This window comes from Phalaenopsis equestris, unplaced genomic scaffold, assembly GCF_001263595.1.
Source record: "Phalaenopsis equestris unplaced genomic scaffold, ASM126359v1 Scaffold000520, whole genome shotgun sequence".
NCBI lineage: Eukaryota > Viridiplantae > Streptophyta > Magnoliopsida > Asparagales > Orchidaceae > Phalaenopsis > Phalaenopsis equestris.
Genome location: NW_018164960.1, coordinates 316,365 through 335,245, shown reverse-complemented (window position 1 = coordinate 335,245; position 18,881 = coordinate 316,365). Strand labels below are relative to the sequence as shown.

The window sequence follows — 18,881 nt, the reverse complement described above, 5'->3', positions numbered from 1 at the left end:
TTCCTTGGACCTCAAGCTCAAGATTGTGATATAGTAGACCAAAAATAAATTCACTCAAAGCAATTCAAAATGATTAGCACATAATTGAGTAAACAACTCATGTTACACTTAACTAAGATTCATAAAACAAAGGCTAAAGAATTGGGCTTGAGATAAATTCATGCAGCCAATCACCATATTTCCAATTATTTTTTACCAAAATTGCCATTGATGGAAACCTATATATCACTTGAATATAAAATTCAGTACCATCATGTATAACATGATGCCATGAAGCATTGCAACACATTAGTCATAACACTTTCAGACTTTTAAAAAAGCATGCTCTTGTTTCAAAGCATAGTTCTACTTGTTTAAATTTATGCTTCTAATTGGAACCAATAGAAATGCACTATCTACCTGACCCACATCCATGTAAATAAATGCACTGGAGTTTGGTCTCTAGCAAAACATGGTTGCAGCTAGAAGGCTACTTATCTTTCCGAGTCTAGCCCCTCATTCATACTATGAATTATTTGGTGGCAAAATGACACTAAAAAATGCATTTGGCACTTAGTTTAGTATAAAAAGAAAGACATCACATAAGAAGATAAAGGAATAGTTACTAAATCATCTTTCGATTTTGATAATCCTTTCTTCAGTCACAAATAGGTTATCATAAAAAGTATTCAGAACGTTGCCAAATAGCTAGTTCGAAATAAAAAAAAGTAGGACAAAAGCAATAGACCTCAACAAGGCGGAGTTGAATATTCTCATCCGCAAATAGTGAATCAGATAGGTTCTGCCCTCGCAAGCCTCTCATCCGTATCGCAAACTGCTTATCCTATTCCATCCGCGCGCTGACCCTCTTGATCTCTTCTGAAACATTTCCAAATCTTTGCAATTCCAGTAAACCCTACTAATGTCAAAGAATAAGGTCAAAATACTCATTAAAAACACAGACATTACTTACATTTACAACTCCACTGATAGATCCATTGGGAGGCCCCCTCGAATTGTCCAAAAAAGTAGCTACGGTAGTCCTAGGTCTTGGTCTAGTGGCAACTGCAACCGTGCCTGAGCGCCGATTTTGTAGCCGTTGTGCTGACCTGGACAAATTTCCGTGTGAGGGCAAGAAGTAAGGGCGAGAGAGTAGACGGGTGCACAAAAGGAAAAAAAATTATTGAACACTTCTTCAAAACGGGCCACAGAGTTTATCTCGCGATCGCGTCTATTAAACAAATAAAAATGGTACTTTTCGTTAATCTCCTTAAACGCACAAAACAAATAGACATACAACGTTTTCAAAATGTTGCCCACAGTTATAAGCTATCCCAAACGTGCCATTAGTGATCTCTTCTGATGAAAAAATAACTCAAAATAAAACATTTTACCGATGATGATTAATTCCAACAAATGTTGCACAAACGAAGTTATAGTTATCAGGTCGATAACTTGTATCAAATACCATTGGAATCATCTCCTACTTGAAACTCATTCACTCCCTCTCTTGAAGCTTCTCTTTGGAGTTGAGACACCACCCTGCTCCCCCGCGACATATTTTGCAGTGGATCAAAACCATTTTATCTCCCAGGGACCAAATGCACATCCAATTCAATTTCATCTACAGAGGGGACAATATACCTGGATTAAAACCATTTTATCTCTCAGGGACCAAATACGGGACCAAATACACATCCAATTCGATTTCATCTACAGAGAGGGCAATAGACCTGGATTAAAACTATTTTATCTCTCAAGGACCAAATACACATCCAATTCAATTTCATCTACAAAGAGGGTAATAAACCTGCAAATTGGCTTGCTAGACTTGGCAAGAACTCTAAGGAAATTTTTGTTTCTTCTGTCCTTCCCCTCCTCTTTTCTTTTTCGCTGAATGGGGATTTTCTTGATGTCCCCTTCATTAGAGCTGTAATCTGATTTGAGTAATAGCTGTTTGGTTTGTGCAATGTTTTAAATTTATTGAGATGCAAAAATTAATTTTTTTTTTAAAATGTAACCTAACATTAAAAGTAGATGGTAATAATATAGAAGGATAAAAAAATCAAAAAAGGGTATATGACATTCCATGATCTTTTCATGTGACAAAAACCTGCAATGGTACTTTCATGTGACAAAAATTTGAAGTTTCAATGCGGCTAAAGATTGGAGAATGTCAAAGTGTTCCTTGGACCTCAAGCTCAAGATTGTGATATAGTAGACCAAAAATAAATTCACTCAAAGCAATTCAAAATGATTAGCACATAATTGAGTAAACAACTCATGTTACACTTAACTAAGATTCATAAAACAAAGGCTAAAGAATTGGGCTTGAGATAAATTCATGCAGCCAATCACCATATTTCCAATTATTTTTTACCAAAATTGCCATTGATGGAAACCTATATATCACTTGAATATAAAATTCAGTACCATCATGTATAACATGATGCCATGAAGCATTGCAACACATTAGTCATAACACTTTCAGACTTTTAAAAAAGCATGCTCTTGTTTCAAAGCATAGTTCTACTTGTTTAAATTTATGCTTCTAATTGGAACCAATAGAAATGCACTATCTACCTGACCCACATCCATGTAAATAAATGCACTGGAGTTTGGTCTCTAGCAAAACATGGTTGCAGCTAGAAGGCTACTTATCTTTCCGAGTCTAGCCCCTCATTCATACTATGAATTATTTGGTGGCAAAATGACACTAAAAAATGCATTTGGCACTTAGTTTAGTATAAAAAGAAAGACATCACATAAGAAGATAAAGGAATAGTTACTAAATCATCTTTCGATTTTGATAATCCTTTCTTCAGTCACAAATAGGTTATCATAAAAAGTATTCAGAACGTTGCCAAATAGCTAGTTCGAAATAAAAAAAAGTAGGACAAAAGCAATAGACCTCAACAAGGCGGAGTTGAATATTCTCATCCGCAAATAGTGAATCAGATAGGTTCTGCCCTCGCAAGCCTCTCATCCGTATCGCAAACTGCTTATCCTATTCCATCCGCGCGCTGACCCTCTTGATCTCTTCTGAAACATTTCCAAATCTTTGCAATTCCAGTAAACCCTACTAATGTCAAAGAATAAGGTCAAAATACTCATTAAAAACACAGACATTACTTACATTTACAACTCCACTGATAGATCCATTGGGAGGCCCCCTCGAATTGTCCAAAAAAGTAGCTACGGTAGTCCTAGGTCTTGGTCTAGTGGCAACTGCAACCGTGCCTGAGCGCCGATTTTGTAGCCGTTGTGCTGACCTGGACAAATTTCCGTGTGAGGGCAAGAAGTAAGGGCGAGAGAGTAGACGGGTGCACAAAAGGAAAAAAAAATTATTGAACACTTCTTCAAAACGGGCCACAGAGTTTATCTCGCGATCGCGTCTATTAAACAAATAAAAATGGTACTTTTCGTTAATCTCCTTAAACGCACAAAACAAATAGACATACAACGTTTTCAAAATGTTGCCCACAGTTATAAGCTATCCCAAACGTGCCATTAGTGATCTCTTCTGATGAAAAAATAACTCAAAATAAAACATTTTACCGATGATGATTAATTCCAACAAATGTTGCACAAACGAAGTTATAGTTATCAGGTCGATAACTTGTATCAAATACCATTGGAATCATCTATATAGTTTATATAATATTCAAAATAATGTTTATTATCAGATCTCTTGATGCATGCCAAACAAAGACCGATTTAGATACAAGCGAGCTTATCTAAATTATCTCGACAATTTGAACTTATCTGTGCCCTGTCATGAAATTAAGCTCTCATACATTTTTTTTTTAATAAAAATGATATATTTATGCTTTTTTGTTGTTGTATATTACTTTGATTATTTTTAATTCATATAGAAGAAATTTTCCAATTGAAAAATGGTATTTTTGTAAATGAGAAAACGAAGTCCACTAAAAAGTCAAAAACCAGAGAAAAATATTCCATGTTCCTCCGCTCGATATTTACTAGCTCTCCATTCCCCGTTTACAGCAAACCTATCATCACTCTCTTCTTGACAAACCGCCGCCGCTTCCCCCATCTGTTCTCCCCCTACGCCACCGTAAAACCTCAGATGGATGCCGGCGATGCCTCCGAGGACACTTTGCGCGGCATCCTAGCGGAGAAGCAGGCCTCCGTTGATTTACAGGCTGACATCGTGCGGAAGCTCAAGGCGGAAGCGGCCGCGCCGGTGGACATTGAGGCTGCCATCGAGTCACTCAAGGCCCTCAAGATGGAGGTCTCAGCCGTTGCTAAACATCTCCAGGCTATTGTCAGCAGCAGTGCTGGCGTCTCCGGCGATCGCGAGGCTTTCCGCCAAGTGGTCGTGAATACGCTGGAGCGGAGACTCTTCTATATACCCTCTTTCAAGATCTACCGAGGCGTCGCTGGCCTCTATGACTACGGCCCTCCTGGGTGTGCCATTAAGTCCAATGTCCTCGCCTTTTGGCGCCAGGTGGAGCACTTGAATCCTAGTTTGAGTTCGTTTGGTTTGGGAAATTCACATATTAAGCAGATCCGATGGTCTTTGATCTCAATTATAGCAGTGATTACTCTTATTTCGTCTGAGCTTCGCGAAGAGGCAATAATCAAAATTGGTTCCTGCAAAACAACAAAAATTAAAAAATAATAATAATAAAAAGAGATCAAAATATGCAAACTTTCCGTGGCAGAAGTTTTTTATTGTTTTCGATGCAAATTTTTGTTTTTTTTATTCTTGTGGGAAACTTCAGTTGAACTTTCTCCTTCTGCTTTATAGCATTTTGTTTTGGAGGAGAACATGCTCGAGGTGGACTGCCCTTGCGTTACGCCAGAGGTAGTCCTGAAGGCATCGGGGCACGTAGAGAAGTTCACGGACTTAATGGTGAAGGATGAAAAGACAGGATCGTGCTATCGGGCTGATCATTTGCTCAAAGACTTTTGCAAGGAGAAACTAGAGAAAGATTCCACACTTTCATCTGTGAAGGTAGCTGAATTGAAGCATGTTTTGGCTGTTTTGGACGACTTGTCTGCCGAGGAACTGGGTGCAAAGCTGAAGGAGTATGATATCACCGCTCCTGATACCAAGAGCCCTCTCTCTGATCCTTACCCCTTTAATCTCATGTTTCAAACTTCGATTGGTCCATCCGGTTTGAGCCCTGGGTAAGACATAATTAGTTCATTGGTGAAGAGATGTTTTGAATCTCCCTTTAGCGCCTGTTAACTTGACTATGACGGCTTTTCCACTGTAGGTATATGAGACCAGAGACGGCACAGGGCATCTTTGTTAATTTTAAGGATCTGTATTATTACAATGGCAATAGACTTCCATTTGCAGCAGCTCAGATTGGACAGGCCTTCCGAAATGAGGTTTACATTTCTGCTCTCTCTCTCTCTCTCTCTCTCTCTCGATATATATATGTATATATAGACACACACACATAGATACATAGATATATGAGTACATACATATTTATCCTCTTTGTATGCGGCCCACTCCACCTCCCCCAATAATAAAAAATAAGAGTAAAGGAGAACATAAATAAAATTTCTATCTTTACATCTTGAAATGTCACAACTTACCAGCCATACATGGTTGTTTGGGCATCAAAGAGATAAAAAGGCTCTTATAGCATTGTCATATTAATATTAATAGTAGCATCGAGTTTGGACCTTCTTTGTTGCTTGGATAATTTAGGCACATGCCTTGTGGTGTATGCGTTTGTTTGTTTTTAAATGTATTTATATGAAGAATTGACTAATACTGTGTTACAAGCTCATCGGAATTCTAAGCTTTTTGTAACATACCTTAAAGATGAATGACTTGGTCGATTTACAAATTATTTATATTAGATGAGTTGACATTAAAAATCATTACTATTAACATGATTTAAATTGAGCAATATGAGGCCTGTTTCAATGTTTTTTCTGAAAGATTCACAATGGGACTTTAGCCTCATAATTTTAGGTCCACTTCAAGGTGGCTATGATGAGGCATATGCAATTTAATCTAGGCTCTTCATGAAATAAATGTAAGTACATGAATCCTGATAAATATTCATTATATAACTATATAATACACATCTCAGATTACAATTGAAATTATTACTATCAACTTAGACATTATTTTAAGATTTAAGTAATATTTTTATTAATTAATATTTTGAAGATGATTGAGATTTAAGATGAGGAGGAATAAAGAACATCCATACAATTGAGAGCAAGATAAGAGACAAAGTGAATATTTTATGCTGATGATTTTAATGAGGGTCCACTTAGGGTTCATTAAGTGGTAAAAATGGAGATTTTTCACTTTAGAAATTAACCTTAATGACTTTTATTTTATTAATTTGATAGATGGCAGTAGGAGTGTGAGGGAATTTAATTGTATTTAACCTATTTTGAATTGTTATATTATATATATTTTTAAATGTTTGTATAACCTTTATTATTTTATTATTTCATATTTTAAGGTTAATATGTTTTTTCATAGTTTAAATAATTCAATACTTATACCATCCTTGGATGCTAAATATTTTACATTATGATCTATTTATAGGTTAGAATGTTAATATGTTACTTTTGACTACATATTTTAAACTTAATGTAATATTTTTTATTTTACAATTTATCGATTTTGGGCTTATGTCTCAAAATGCCTCGAGCCTCGCAACATGAGTAAAAAAAACGTCTCAATTCTCTATTGCACAATTTTAACTTTTGCCCATTGATAAATATACGATGAATTTGAATCCAAGAATATCTTTCAAAATTTCTACCACAATAAGAATCATGATCTCGTTATTTCATCAAATCAGTAACAATGTAACATTAATCACTTTTTTGTAGTGTGTGATGCATACAAATAACATCTCTTTCATCTAAGTTGCATAAATCATAACCTTAAAAACTACAAAATCAATAAAAATTTGCAAGAATGGACTCACCCGATAAACCATTTTTCCCAAAGAATTATAGCATGCAAGATTTATACTGAAAGTCATGAATATCTTAATAACTTTGTTGTTAACAATTACAATTTAACTCAATTGAATCATTTTTATTTTCTTGTCTTTAGCTTTAATCAAGCGCTGCATTTATTTTTGTCTTTAGCTAAAACAATATTATCAATAAGAATAAGCTCCTCCTCATCTCTTGGTTCTTCTATTGGCCTATCTTTTGATGAAGAATTAACATGTCTGGATAATGATTGTATTGCCTGGATTTTATAGAAGTGAGTACGAAGTTGGTCATTGGCTTGCTCTACCATATAGACCACCTCTACTTTCACAGCGTCTTCAGCTTTGATGTATTCTTGCACTCTAATTTCTAAGCGACACTTCAAATGAACGCCATGTTCAAGGTGTGGTACAAACAGTTCCTCAGTTAGAGCACTTTGATTGAGATTGGTTTCTTCCTCAGAAAGAGTTGTTTGACTATGGGATCCCTTGGAAGATTCTCTTAAGTGTTGACCACCGTGATGTTCATCAACTTGAGGCTTCTTCTTCATAACTCATGCTTAATTGATCTTGTTAATGGTGAATTTCAGGGAGTTCACACCAGATGCGCCTCTGCTTTCATCAATAAAATTTTCATTCTCATGGAGCCTTGGCCTCTACATTATGTTTGCCCTTTCACCGTGATTTTTTGACGATGTATTCTTAAACACTTTGTCTGGGTGCTTGACCCAATATTCAATCAGCGGGACATGCTTGGCTGATTTGCAATGATAATTGATAATAATCTTTTAGTTGGACTTTTGTTTGCCCTAGCTACAAGAAGTCTTTCATATATATTTTTTTCATTGAATCCCTTTTGCAACTTCTAGGCCGTTTGTACTCGGGCAAACAAGGTATCAGACTTTTTATTTTCCCTCAAAATGAAGTTGGCTTCATTGATTCTAGAAGGACTGCTTTATATCGCCAGTAGAGCTGTTCTCCTCCACATATTTCAGATTTCAAATTGTAGAACAGAGGCACTGATAGGTGTTAGAGAAGCCTTCTATCCAATAATAATTTTTTTCATAGTCGGGGGTTTAGCAGGAGTCACTCTCTCTTTGACTGAGACCCCCTTTCTAGGAGCCTCGATGGTATCAAGAGCAACACAATCCTGGTCCACGCATATGTTGGTTTGCACGACGTTCAGATGAAATGACAGATTGAGGTATCATAGGATGACCTCGAGAAGACATGTCACAAATATATACGACAATAGCAGTAGCGACTTCAGTAGAAATTTTCATACCATTTAAGTGGATTGTGGCACTAGTATTGCCGGTGCTGATTACAACATTGGTCGTGCGAATGGTGGCAATATGTCCAAGCTTTACTACAAATAAAATTTTTTGAAGATTCATCCTGCATAAATGAAAGATGTCTATTAGTAATTAATATTTAGTATTGCATCTCCACATTTTCAAAATACATCCAAAAAATAACATAAATATTGATAAGAATTGATTAACAAACTCAAACATGAAATTGTACTAAATAAGAGTTATAAATCATACTGGCAACCTTTTTAGATATCAAATTTTAACTTTATTATGGCCTTTTGCTGCTACTATAGCTCAATTATGGTTAGCCAAAGATGAAAAGAGAAACCTTCCCCAGCTGAGTCTTCAAAAATCTATGGGTTTCGAAAATTCCAACACCTTGGACTCTTGCATGTTTGTGTTAAGAGAGCTTTAAGGGTTAAATATTCCGAAGATAGATGAGATTGTAAATAAGATGCTATCCAGAGATTTTACCATTATTTTGCAAGGACTTTTTGATTTGGGATTTGATATTTTTCATAGGCGCAAACTCATTGGTTAATTACCCCTCCTGATAACTGAAGAGCACATTCAGTTAAAGCTAGCCATTTAACATTGAATATTCAAGATATAGTAGAAGGAGACATACGGTTTGATTTGTAAAATTTATCACTTAGAGCTTAAAGCAAATGATGGAGGGGAATGATGATGAACCCGATCAAGATCCCATGATTCTGGAATCCCAAGTTATCTGATCCTTGTTCTACGTGGTTAGAGGACATAGTCAACCAATTATTACTGAAGGATTTTTGTCTGCAACTATGAGTTGCGTTGTCCAAGTGACTCTTGTAGATATGGGGTGAATGTTTGTCTAAGAAGACAAATGTAAGTCGATCTTAGTTAACAAAGGGCTGTGTCAATCAGATGCACTCTTATAGTTCACAACTCAAAGGATAGAAAGTCGTTGGGAACATATCGATTGCGGCCGTGACTATAATCCGTAATATAATGGTGTCATTTGACAACAACCATCCGATCAGAGGGCTCTGATTGTAATCTCCATTTTGTGAAGCATTTAGACCAAATCACAGAAATATGATTTGATTTTTGTCCTTACTGGCATGAGATTATATTGAGTGTGAATACAGTGATACACTACATTTGACTTTCACTCTTTGTGAACTATTGCGGAAGGTGGATTGAGTTTACTTTAACTTTTTAGGTGAATAATTTTACTAGAGTTGTTACTTGTGTTCGAACAGGAGGATTGACCAAGAATTTTCCTATTTTAGTTGGATTACATCAGGGATCGGCTCTAAGTTCATATCTTTTTGCCTTAGTTATGGATGCTCTTACTGGACTTTTACAGAAGATCGTACTTTGGTGTATTCTTTTCATTGATGATATCCTTTTTGTGGATACGACTAGAGAATGAGTCCAAAATAAACTTGAATTATGGAGATCTATATTGGAGTCTAAAGTTTTTTGTTTAAATAGATCTACAACTGAATACATGAAATGTAATTTTAGTAGTAGTAGCTCTAGTGACAGAGTTGTAATTACGAGCGATCAAACAAGTAAAAGGTGTAAATATTTTAGATATCTTAGGTCTATTGTTCAAAGTGATGGTGATATAGATAAGTATGTTATTAGTAGAATTCAAGTTGGTTGGTTGAAGTGGAGGGATGCACCAAACCTATTATGTGATAGAAAAGTACTGCTTAGACTTAAAAAAAAATTTTATAAGATGGTGGTGAGACATGCAATGCTCTATGATGCAGAATGTTGGCCTTTAGTAGAGAAGCATAAAACAAAGTTAAGTGTTGCTGAGATGAGAATGCTCAGACGGATGAGTGGTTTGACACTTAGAGACAAAATGCGAAATGAATATATCTGTGATAGGATTGGTGTAGCTCCAGTGGTGAACAAGATTAGAGAGAGTCGTTTTAGATGGTTTTGTCATATTAAACATCTGGTATCTGGTGATCCAGTTAGGAAAGTAGATGTTTTAGATTTGACTTTTCCTAAGAAAGGCGGAGGTAAACCTTAAATGACTTGGGCATATTGTATAAAAATGATCTTAACATATTAGAATTAAATGAAAATATGACAATCATTATGATGTAGTGGAGAAAAACATTTCAGTAGCTGACTCCACTTAGTCGGATAAAGGCTTGTTGTTGTTGTTTTTTTGGGTTGCTTAATTTGAAAACTTGATTTAAAAAAAATTGATCACTCCATTTTAAATCTTTTATTAACTCAGTCATCATCGAGAATGTGGACAGTTAAAACATTTATGTTTAAGATTCATTTGAAACTTGGCTGTATAGGATCTTTAGAGTATGTCATGTTGACTCCAATCCTTACAAGGAGGAGGAGCAGAATCAGACTAGGTGATTTGGATTTACAAATTTTTATATATGTGATTTAGACATTATTTGAAACTCACTAGACTCGTTAACTTTCGTTCTTAAGAGTGGACGATCAGACTAGCTGATTGGGATTTACAATCTTATTCTATTGACAATGACAAGGCAACTCGATTGATTGATTTTCAAAAATGAACTATTTGAGTGTAAGCACAACATAGAGATTCAGACGTGCTAATGAGAGGGAGCCATTATGAAGCCTGTCGTGTGGCTTATTTATTTCGAATAGGAGCGGTCTCGGTGCAAATGGTTATGGGTCTACTGGCGCGGCAATAGTAATGGAATGATTTATTTTTATTAATTTTTTTTACTTTAGTTCCTTAAAATATTTAATGGTCAACATGTAGCAATCTGTGACTTAAAAATGAAAGCTGTCCTACTTCTTAAAATGCTATAATTAATCAAGTGTTAGGAAACTCATAATTCTTTAACCTGCGCTTTTTATCCTTTAAAATTAATGAGCTTAGGCGTGTACTTTGCAATAAGAGAACTTTCTAATATGTATCTTACTAACTTTTTTCTGGACAGATTTTTTATTTTGATTCTGGCTTCTAGTACTTTGCATGAATTTGACCTATTCAATGGCAAGTTGATTTAGTTTGTCTAGAGAAGTTGGCACGAACCTGGCTACTTTTAATACAGTGCCAGAAAAAAGGCCTGCTCAAGATGATATGCCAAGTTTAGGTGGTCAAATTCAAAATGTACTTGGTTGGCTAATAATGCCCAACATTGTGACAACAATTTTGATGGAGTCCCAAACTCTTTTGTAGCTTCTTGATGGTTGACGAAAAGAAGCCTTGGCCAACTTTATGTAGGAAAATTAGAACTCCTAAAATGTTTTTCAGTTGATGACTCATTTTAATTTTAATCAAACAACGAATTAAGTTTAACTTGTTTTAATCCTCACAATAGCTAAAGACTCAACCAGAATAAAAACTATCTAGCCTTGTGATATGTTCCTAAGCATCTGTCGATTGCCTTTCCATTTAATTTATTTTGTTCATGGTCTTCTCTATAAAAAAAAAATTCATCATAATTTTTACTATTTACCATATAGTGTGCAAGTAGGGGAGCCTTCCTTAGACATTTAGGAGAGAATATTGTTCTATAATTACTCAATTGTTTAAAGTCATGAAAATATCATGGATCTTAACAATTTAGCCCCACCTTGAACAAAAAATGTTTTTTTGGAATATAAGGCTGGTCTTAATTGTCATGTTGGAGTTGTAATTGTTTTTAAATTTATCTTTTGTTTCCTTTGACTTCGCTACATCTGTTGCTTTGTGCTGCGGGAGGCCTAAATCCCAACTTCTGTTGTTCCAGACTCTCAATGAAAGCAAAACTATCTTAATCATTATTAATGTCCAAATATTCAGTGTATGACCTTCTGACTAGTCTGCATAGAACTAATTTGTTCACTTCTCTCTCTTCAATTATTTTCATATATAAGATTTCGACGTTTTAATTTCTTTTTGATAGTATTAGGTACAAGCATTGGCATTTACATTATTGTCAGGCTGCTGGCCGAGCTCATCCCACATTATATTTCTAACATTATCCCTTTTGTAGTTCTCTTGCATCTTTTTGATTTATGTTTTCAAATGTTTCTTGGTAGAGTTATGTGCCTAGCACTGATAGTTCACATCATTTACTAGGCAGCCAGTGCAGTAGATTTGACTATTAGAAACCACACCTCTTTTCAGTGTTAGTTAAGGCTACATACATCAACCCCGCCGTGCCTACATTGCGTGGCACTTATGTATTAGGTCATATTTATATATTTTTTTCTTTTTTTTTTTCTAATAGCCGATTGTGCTAGCCTAGCATTTTAAATTTATTTCACAAGTTTTCATATCCAATGTACATGATTTCATCTAAGTTGATCTAATTTTGGATGAATACGAGAAACAGCTTTTATTCACCATTACTTGCTACCAGTTTCTCTAGATGACAAGGCACCATGTCTCTTCTGCATTGTTCCCTCATTTTTTTTTGTCCTAGTTTGTTGTCGTTTTCCTTAACATCTATAATCATATTTTGGAAAATGAATTGCTAGATGAATTTCATAAATGAGAATAACGATTTCTTAGTGCTGGTAGAAGATGCATTTTGAAACCAATTTCTTATGGCTTCAAAAAGGTTTAAAACCAACAAAAATTACTATATGCTTAGCCATTGAAGGTTTTGGTTTGCACAGTTCGATTAGATGCTAGGCAACCTTTAATTAAAATAAATCATACCATTCTAACTTATCAAATTTGAAACCAAACCAAACTTCTATTTTTAAAAATCAAACCAATCCAAATTATGTTGTTAGGTTTGGTTTCAGTTTGGTTTTTGATATAAGAGATTAAATTTTAAAGAAGTAATTTTATGTTTTTAGTTAAATTCTATTTAATTCATTTTGGTTTTAAACATTTTTCAATGATTTGGTATGATTTTATTTGGTATAATTTTTCTAAGGTTTTATTTGGGGTAGCTACAGCGGTTTGAAGAAGTAGCTTCTTTGAACTTACTGCAGAAGAAGTTGTTGTTCAGAAAGATGTGGTGTAGTTACAAATGCATTTTAATTTTAAAAAGTTAGACTGCAGTTTTCTGTCAACCACCACACTTTAACATTTTAAATTGAAAGAAACAGCTTTCTATCATAGAAATTTCTGGAAAGCAACAAGAAAGCAATTACCCAAATAAAGTTGTGGTGGCGGTCTGAAAATTAATGCAGATAGAAAGCTGTCCTAAACGAACACTAAAGTTATAGATTTTTAAATGATATTTCTCTCAAAGAAAAAGGCCTGGAAAAACAGTCGGAACTATATTTTATGAAATCTCACTAAAGGATCTATTTGTCAGTGAAATTGAGTATTCTAGTGTAAAAGAATATATGATAAAAAAATTGAGTGTAAGTGAACCTGCTAGCTAAATAATTGGAGGCTGTGATTTTATTATACCATCTATCAAGGTTTTGAAACTAGTCTGAACATTGATTCAGAAGGAGAAGCTCATGCTTTAAAGGTTTAACTAAGGTTGACTGTATGACGAATCGTTTACAAAAGGCATATGTTTTTAAGTTGTGCCTGTGCACAATAAGTATATGGAGGCTTACGCGTCATTTCCACTATTAAGGTTTATGCCTATTTGCATTGAGGCATATGCCTTGAGACTTTTGGGGCACACCTCAATGAGATTACATAAAGAATTGTTTTTTTTATTATAGTATAGTTTTAATATTTATTTTAATATATTATGCTTATATATCTAATGCATTGCCCAATGTTGCCAGTTGATCTAAATATAATTTCTTGGTTTAAAACAAACATTTGATTTTGAGATTACGAGATCTACTGCCGAGAGGGAGATGTTTATAGGAGTGAGATTGGGACACTATATTTCGGTGTGAGAGCCAGAGTTCTTCGAGCTGAGTGCGAGAGATAGAAGTTGATCCAGAGTCTCTATTTATGTGAAGTTTTAATTATTTTTATTTTCTTATAACACTATCATTCTTTATGATTGCTATTATTAAGTTAAAATATGGTTTATTTTTATTATGGTTATTGTCATTTTGTTCTTATAGTACATACATATCTTTGTTTTTTTCTTAGGCTTCTTTCATTTGTTGATATTGTATTAAATTTTTTTTATATAACTTTATTTTTTGTTTAAAAATCAAAACATTTGCTTTCCCCAGAAGAAACATGTCATTTTTCTTTATTGTGACAATATTTTACAAGTTATCCTTAATTTTGTTAATTTTTATTTTATTTTATTTTATTTTATTTTAAGGCTTACATTTCGCCTTGCTAGTCTGCTTTTCAAATCTTAAGTTTATGTAATAAATATTTAAACTACTTAAATATGACTTAAATAATATAGGAATGTTTTAAAAAATAAAGATCTACCTTGCGAAACATAGTTCCTACCTAAAATATTTTTTAGAATATTAAGTTTAAGCACATTAAATATTTAAGTGACTGCTAGATTGCTTTCTTTTTTTTACAAGATTTGGGACTAGCTTATATAAGATCTATGTATTTTATGCAATACACAAGAAGTAAACATCCAAAATTTTTAAAAGTTCACATGCTAATTTTATTGGATACCAAAATTAGGTGTAAATGAGGAGAAAATAATTCAGTCAGAATGAAGGTCAACATCTCTTTCTAACTTGTGGAACACTTAAATGCAAACATTAAAGTGCATTACAGGTAAATATGCTGATGCACTTGCCATGACAAAAACTATGATATAAACTAATATTATTTGAGTAGGAAGCAAGAATTTCGACTGTGGGATCAAGAAACTGTGAGTGCTGAACCAGCGGCACTGATAAATCTACCAAAATCAAATCATCAGAGCTATTGAAGGGCGAGGCTGTGACTACTGGATCAATATTTAGAGGTGGCGAAGTTGAGACTTTATGAAAACTCGAGTTAGGGTTTTCTTACTTCAAAAATTTTAATCCTTTATTCATTCTAGATTTTTAAATATCAAAATTAAATTTTAACTGTTTGATGAAACATAAACAATGATGCTTTGATCTTGATGAGAATTAGGCTGCTCAATGTAGCCTCTATTGGTTTACTATTCCTCATTTGACATCATCTCTAACTATTTTGATTCTGGACCTTTTTTTGGTGGTTCCGTTAGTAGATTTGGCTGTCTGAGGCACTGTTTCAGGTTTGAACTGCATAAACCAGCTGGTCAAATCCGGTTTGATGTTTTAATTGTTGCTATTTGTTAGATGGAATTACTTGATTAGCGTTTAGAAATGTAATTTTTTTTATTGTGATTAATTGGTTAAATTTGGTTTATTTTGGTTTTATATGCTATCAAATTAAATGAAAGCAAATAAATCGGTTTAGACAAAATGTGAAACTTTAATGAAGTCAAATTTTAACTGATCCAAACTAAAAAGATTGATTTAGCTGCATTTTTTGCCCACAAACAAAAATTGTGACAATAAAAAGCATACTGGAAATGTTTTTGGTATTTTGCATCAGAGGTTTTACTTAGAGGCCGTGGCATATACTTAGGCATTTATACTGTGGTAGTTTGAATTGTTTTTCTCAACAAATAAATCATATTTGCACCAGATTTCACCAAGGCAAGGCCTGCTGAGAGTTCGTGAGTTCACATTGGCAGAGATTGAGCATTTTGTGGATCCTGAAGACAAATCCCATCCTAAGTTTGTTGATGTGGCTGACATAGAGTTCCTGATGTTTCCAAGGGAACTGCAAATGACAGGCGAATCAGCAAAACCAATGGTTATTGGAGAAGCTGTTAGGAAGGTTTGTTTGTTATGTTATTTCTTGTCATTATTTGCTGCAATGTTGTTCTTGGTTTTCAATCATTCTTTTTACAGTTTATCTGTATCATCTAATATCTTTATTGCTTTACCTGTAGGGAACCGTCAACAATGAGACTCTCGGTTACTTTATTGGGAGAGTATACCTCTTCCTGACCCGCCTTGGTATCGACAAAGAACGCCTTCGTTTTCGGCAGCATTTACCAAATGAGATGGCTCACTATGCTGCAGACTGTTGGGATGCTGAGATAGAGTGTTCGTATGGATGGATTGAATGTGTTGGAATTGCAGATAGATCCGCCTATGATTTACGTGCTCATACGGTAGGCTCACAAATTATTTAACGAAAAGCATAAAAATGTTAGGATTTCTATCTCTTCTAGAAGAAGGTTGAAATGGTGAAAAGGATTTGAAGTGAGAGCTGTTTGTAAAATATGCCTGCAATAAAAAACAAAAGAGGAAACTTTGTATTTCACTCGGACGTTGTATCGAAGTGATCTTTTTTATTTTATTTGTTTTCCTATGTTTTAAATATTCTTTTTGTGAGGGGGCTCCTTTCCGATCAATTATTTATTTTTTCTTTTCTAGCATTTCTGCTGAAAAAGTGGATGTTGTATACTAAGTTTTTGTGCAAATTAAATTTATTTTAACAGGACAAAAGTGGTGTTCCGCTGGTTGCTCATGAGAAGTATCCAGAACCCAGAGAAGTTGAGGTGAGTTATTTTTACTTTTCTCCTTTTCCTTGCCTAGCACAACTAGCGGTCACTCTTCCTACATTATAGTCTCTTAGTTTATTGAAGTAAGCGCTCGCTTGATTTACAGATGATTATTCTTGTCATTGAGATTATTGTTATATTATGAATTCAGAAGCTAGTGATTACTCCATCAAAGAAAGAGTTGGGCCTTGCATTCAAGGGCAACCAAAAGATGGTCGTTGAAGCATTAGAGGTAAGCTATTGAATTGCTGCATATTTTTAACCACAAGTTCTGCGGCAACACTAATCTGCTTCTGGGCCAAAATAGTTTTTAGTTTATTTCTTGCTTTATGAACAGGCCCTGAACCATGCAGAAGCTTTAGAAATAAAAGCTGCGCTTGAATCTAAAGGAGAAGTAGAATTTGAAGTTTGCACTCTGGGCAAATCAGTCATTATAAAGAAAAACATGGTCTCAATCAGCATCGAAAAGAAAAAGGAGCACCAGCGGGTCTTTACTCCATCTGTTATCGAGCCTTCCTTTGGTATCGGACGGATTATTTACTGCCTCTTTGAGCATTCCTTCTATACAAGGCCAAGCAAGTCGGAAGACGAGCAACTGAATGTGTTCAGATTTCCTCCTCTCGTAGCTCCTATCAAATGCACTGTTTTTCCTCTGATCAAGAGCCAGCAGTTCGATGAGGTGGCCAAAGTCATTGCGAGATCCCTGAGGTCTGCTGGGATATCTCATATTATTGACATCACTGGTATGTTTACAAGTAGCTTTTCAAAATTAAACAATGTTTGTTCCTCTACTATCCTATTCTGGTGTAGTGTTTGGCTGTCAACTTCCACCCTTGGATATTTTTATGGAAGATTGACATACGCCCCAATCAATTCCTATATATTTATGTATCTAACACCTAAACTTCAATTTTTACATTCATACCACCTTACCTATGCATGAAATATGTATTTCACCTTTTTTCAAGTTAAAATGGTGGCATTTTTTATGAGATAGGTAGAATTGGATGGTATGTATGTAAATGCCACATTCTACATTCATATGTGATTCTGACGGAGATTTAGGGGCAGCTTGTTCTCAGTCCTTCTTTGTACCGTAGGCACATCGATAGGGAAGCGCTATGCAAGGACGGATGAGATTGGTGTTCCTTTCGCAATCACCGTCGACTCCACTTCAAGTGTGACAATACGCGAGAGAGATAGCAAGGAGCAAATTCGTGTGAGAATTGATGAAGTGGCTTCTGTGGTGAAGGAAGTTACAGATGGTCAAAGCACCTGGGCTGATATCATGTGGAGATTCCCAACCCATTCTGCATCACATGTTGATGAGTGAAGGTTCAGGTCAGTCCCTCAGCAGTCGATACTTCTAAAATTTAGTGACTAAACATAATTTCATTTTGTTGCTGTTGTACCGAAACTAGCCGCCATTTTTGCCAGATGGCATGATTAAGTTTTGACATTTGGTGCATTTTAGCAGAAGAATTTTTTGTTTTTTTCTGTTTTTGGTTTTGGGTTCTCTGCATTTATGAGATATCTTTAATTTATTAGTATTTTGTTATGGTTATTCATAAAAAAATCATATTCTAACATGCAATTGAAGAACTTTGAATGCCCTTTGGGAAATCTTTTTCTGGGATCTATGCATTTTCATTATCCATTTTCTCAGTTTTCCAAGCCATCTTATTTCTTGTTGGAAAGTTTGTTTTTTTCTCATGGTTCTTTCTATACTTTGACTGCTTTGTGTCTATTACGAATTTTATGGAACAATAACTTTTTCCGTCCAAAATTCAAGTGATCTTGAAAATGTAGAGGGCGGAATCTCTTTTTTAAATCAAATAGACCTCTGCATATTATATTATGATTGGGCTGAAATTTTCTTTCTTTTTGGATACTACAATATGCATTTTATTTTATTTTTCTATTTAGCTGGTTATTTATTTTTTATTTTGAGCGAATTTAGCAGTAAACTCTAACATATTTGAATACATATAGAATACATTGAAGATACTATCTTTGTGGTCGGAGAGCTTGAGCTAGCCAAGGCATGGCAAGTGTCTGGCTCGTTGAAAAAATACTATTGTTCATGTTTGGCTCGTGAACATTCTATTTGTATTTGATTCATTAATTTTTAATTATGTGTTTGGCTCAAAATATGAATAGAAAAATATTTTAAATATGAAAATTTTAAATTAATTATAAATTAAATT

The 18,881-nt window shown here is 34.6% G+C and overlaps 1 protein-coding gene across 1 annotated transcript; it reads left to right on the top strand.

Moving 5' to 3' along the window:
* The first annotated feature begins 3,914 nt into the window (after positions 1–3,914).
* LOC110028662 (glycine--tRNA ligase, mitochondrial 1-like) lies at positions 3,915–18,142 on the top strand. Its single transcript, XM_020730606.1, has 9 exons — positions 3,915–4,450; positions 4,754–5,136; positions 5,226–5,343; positions 15,747–15,941; positions 16,057–16,281; positions 16,612–16,671; positions 16,826–16,906; positions 17,012–17,417; positions 17,775–18,142. Exons 1-9 carry the CDS (start codon positions 3,941–3,943, stop codon positions 18,005–18,007), a joined length of 2,211 nt encoding a protein of 736 aa, XP_020586265.1. The 5' UTR covers positions 3,915–3,940; the 3' UTR covers positions 18,008–18,142.
* Positions 18,143–18,881: the final 739 nt, after the last annotated feature.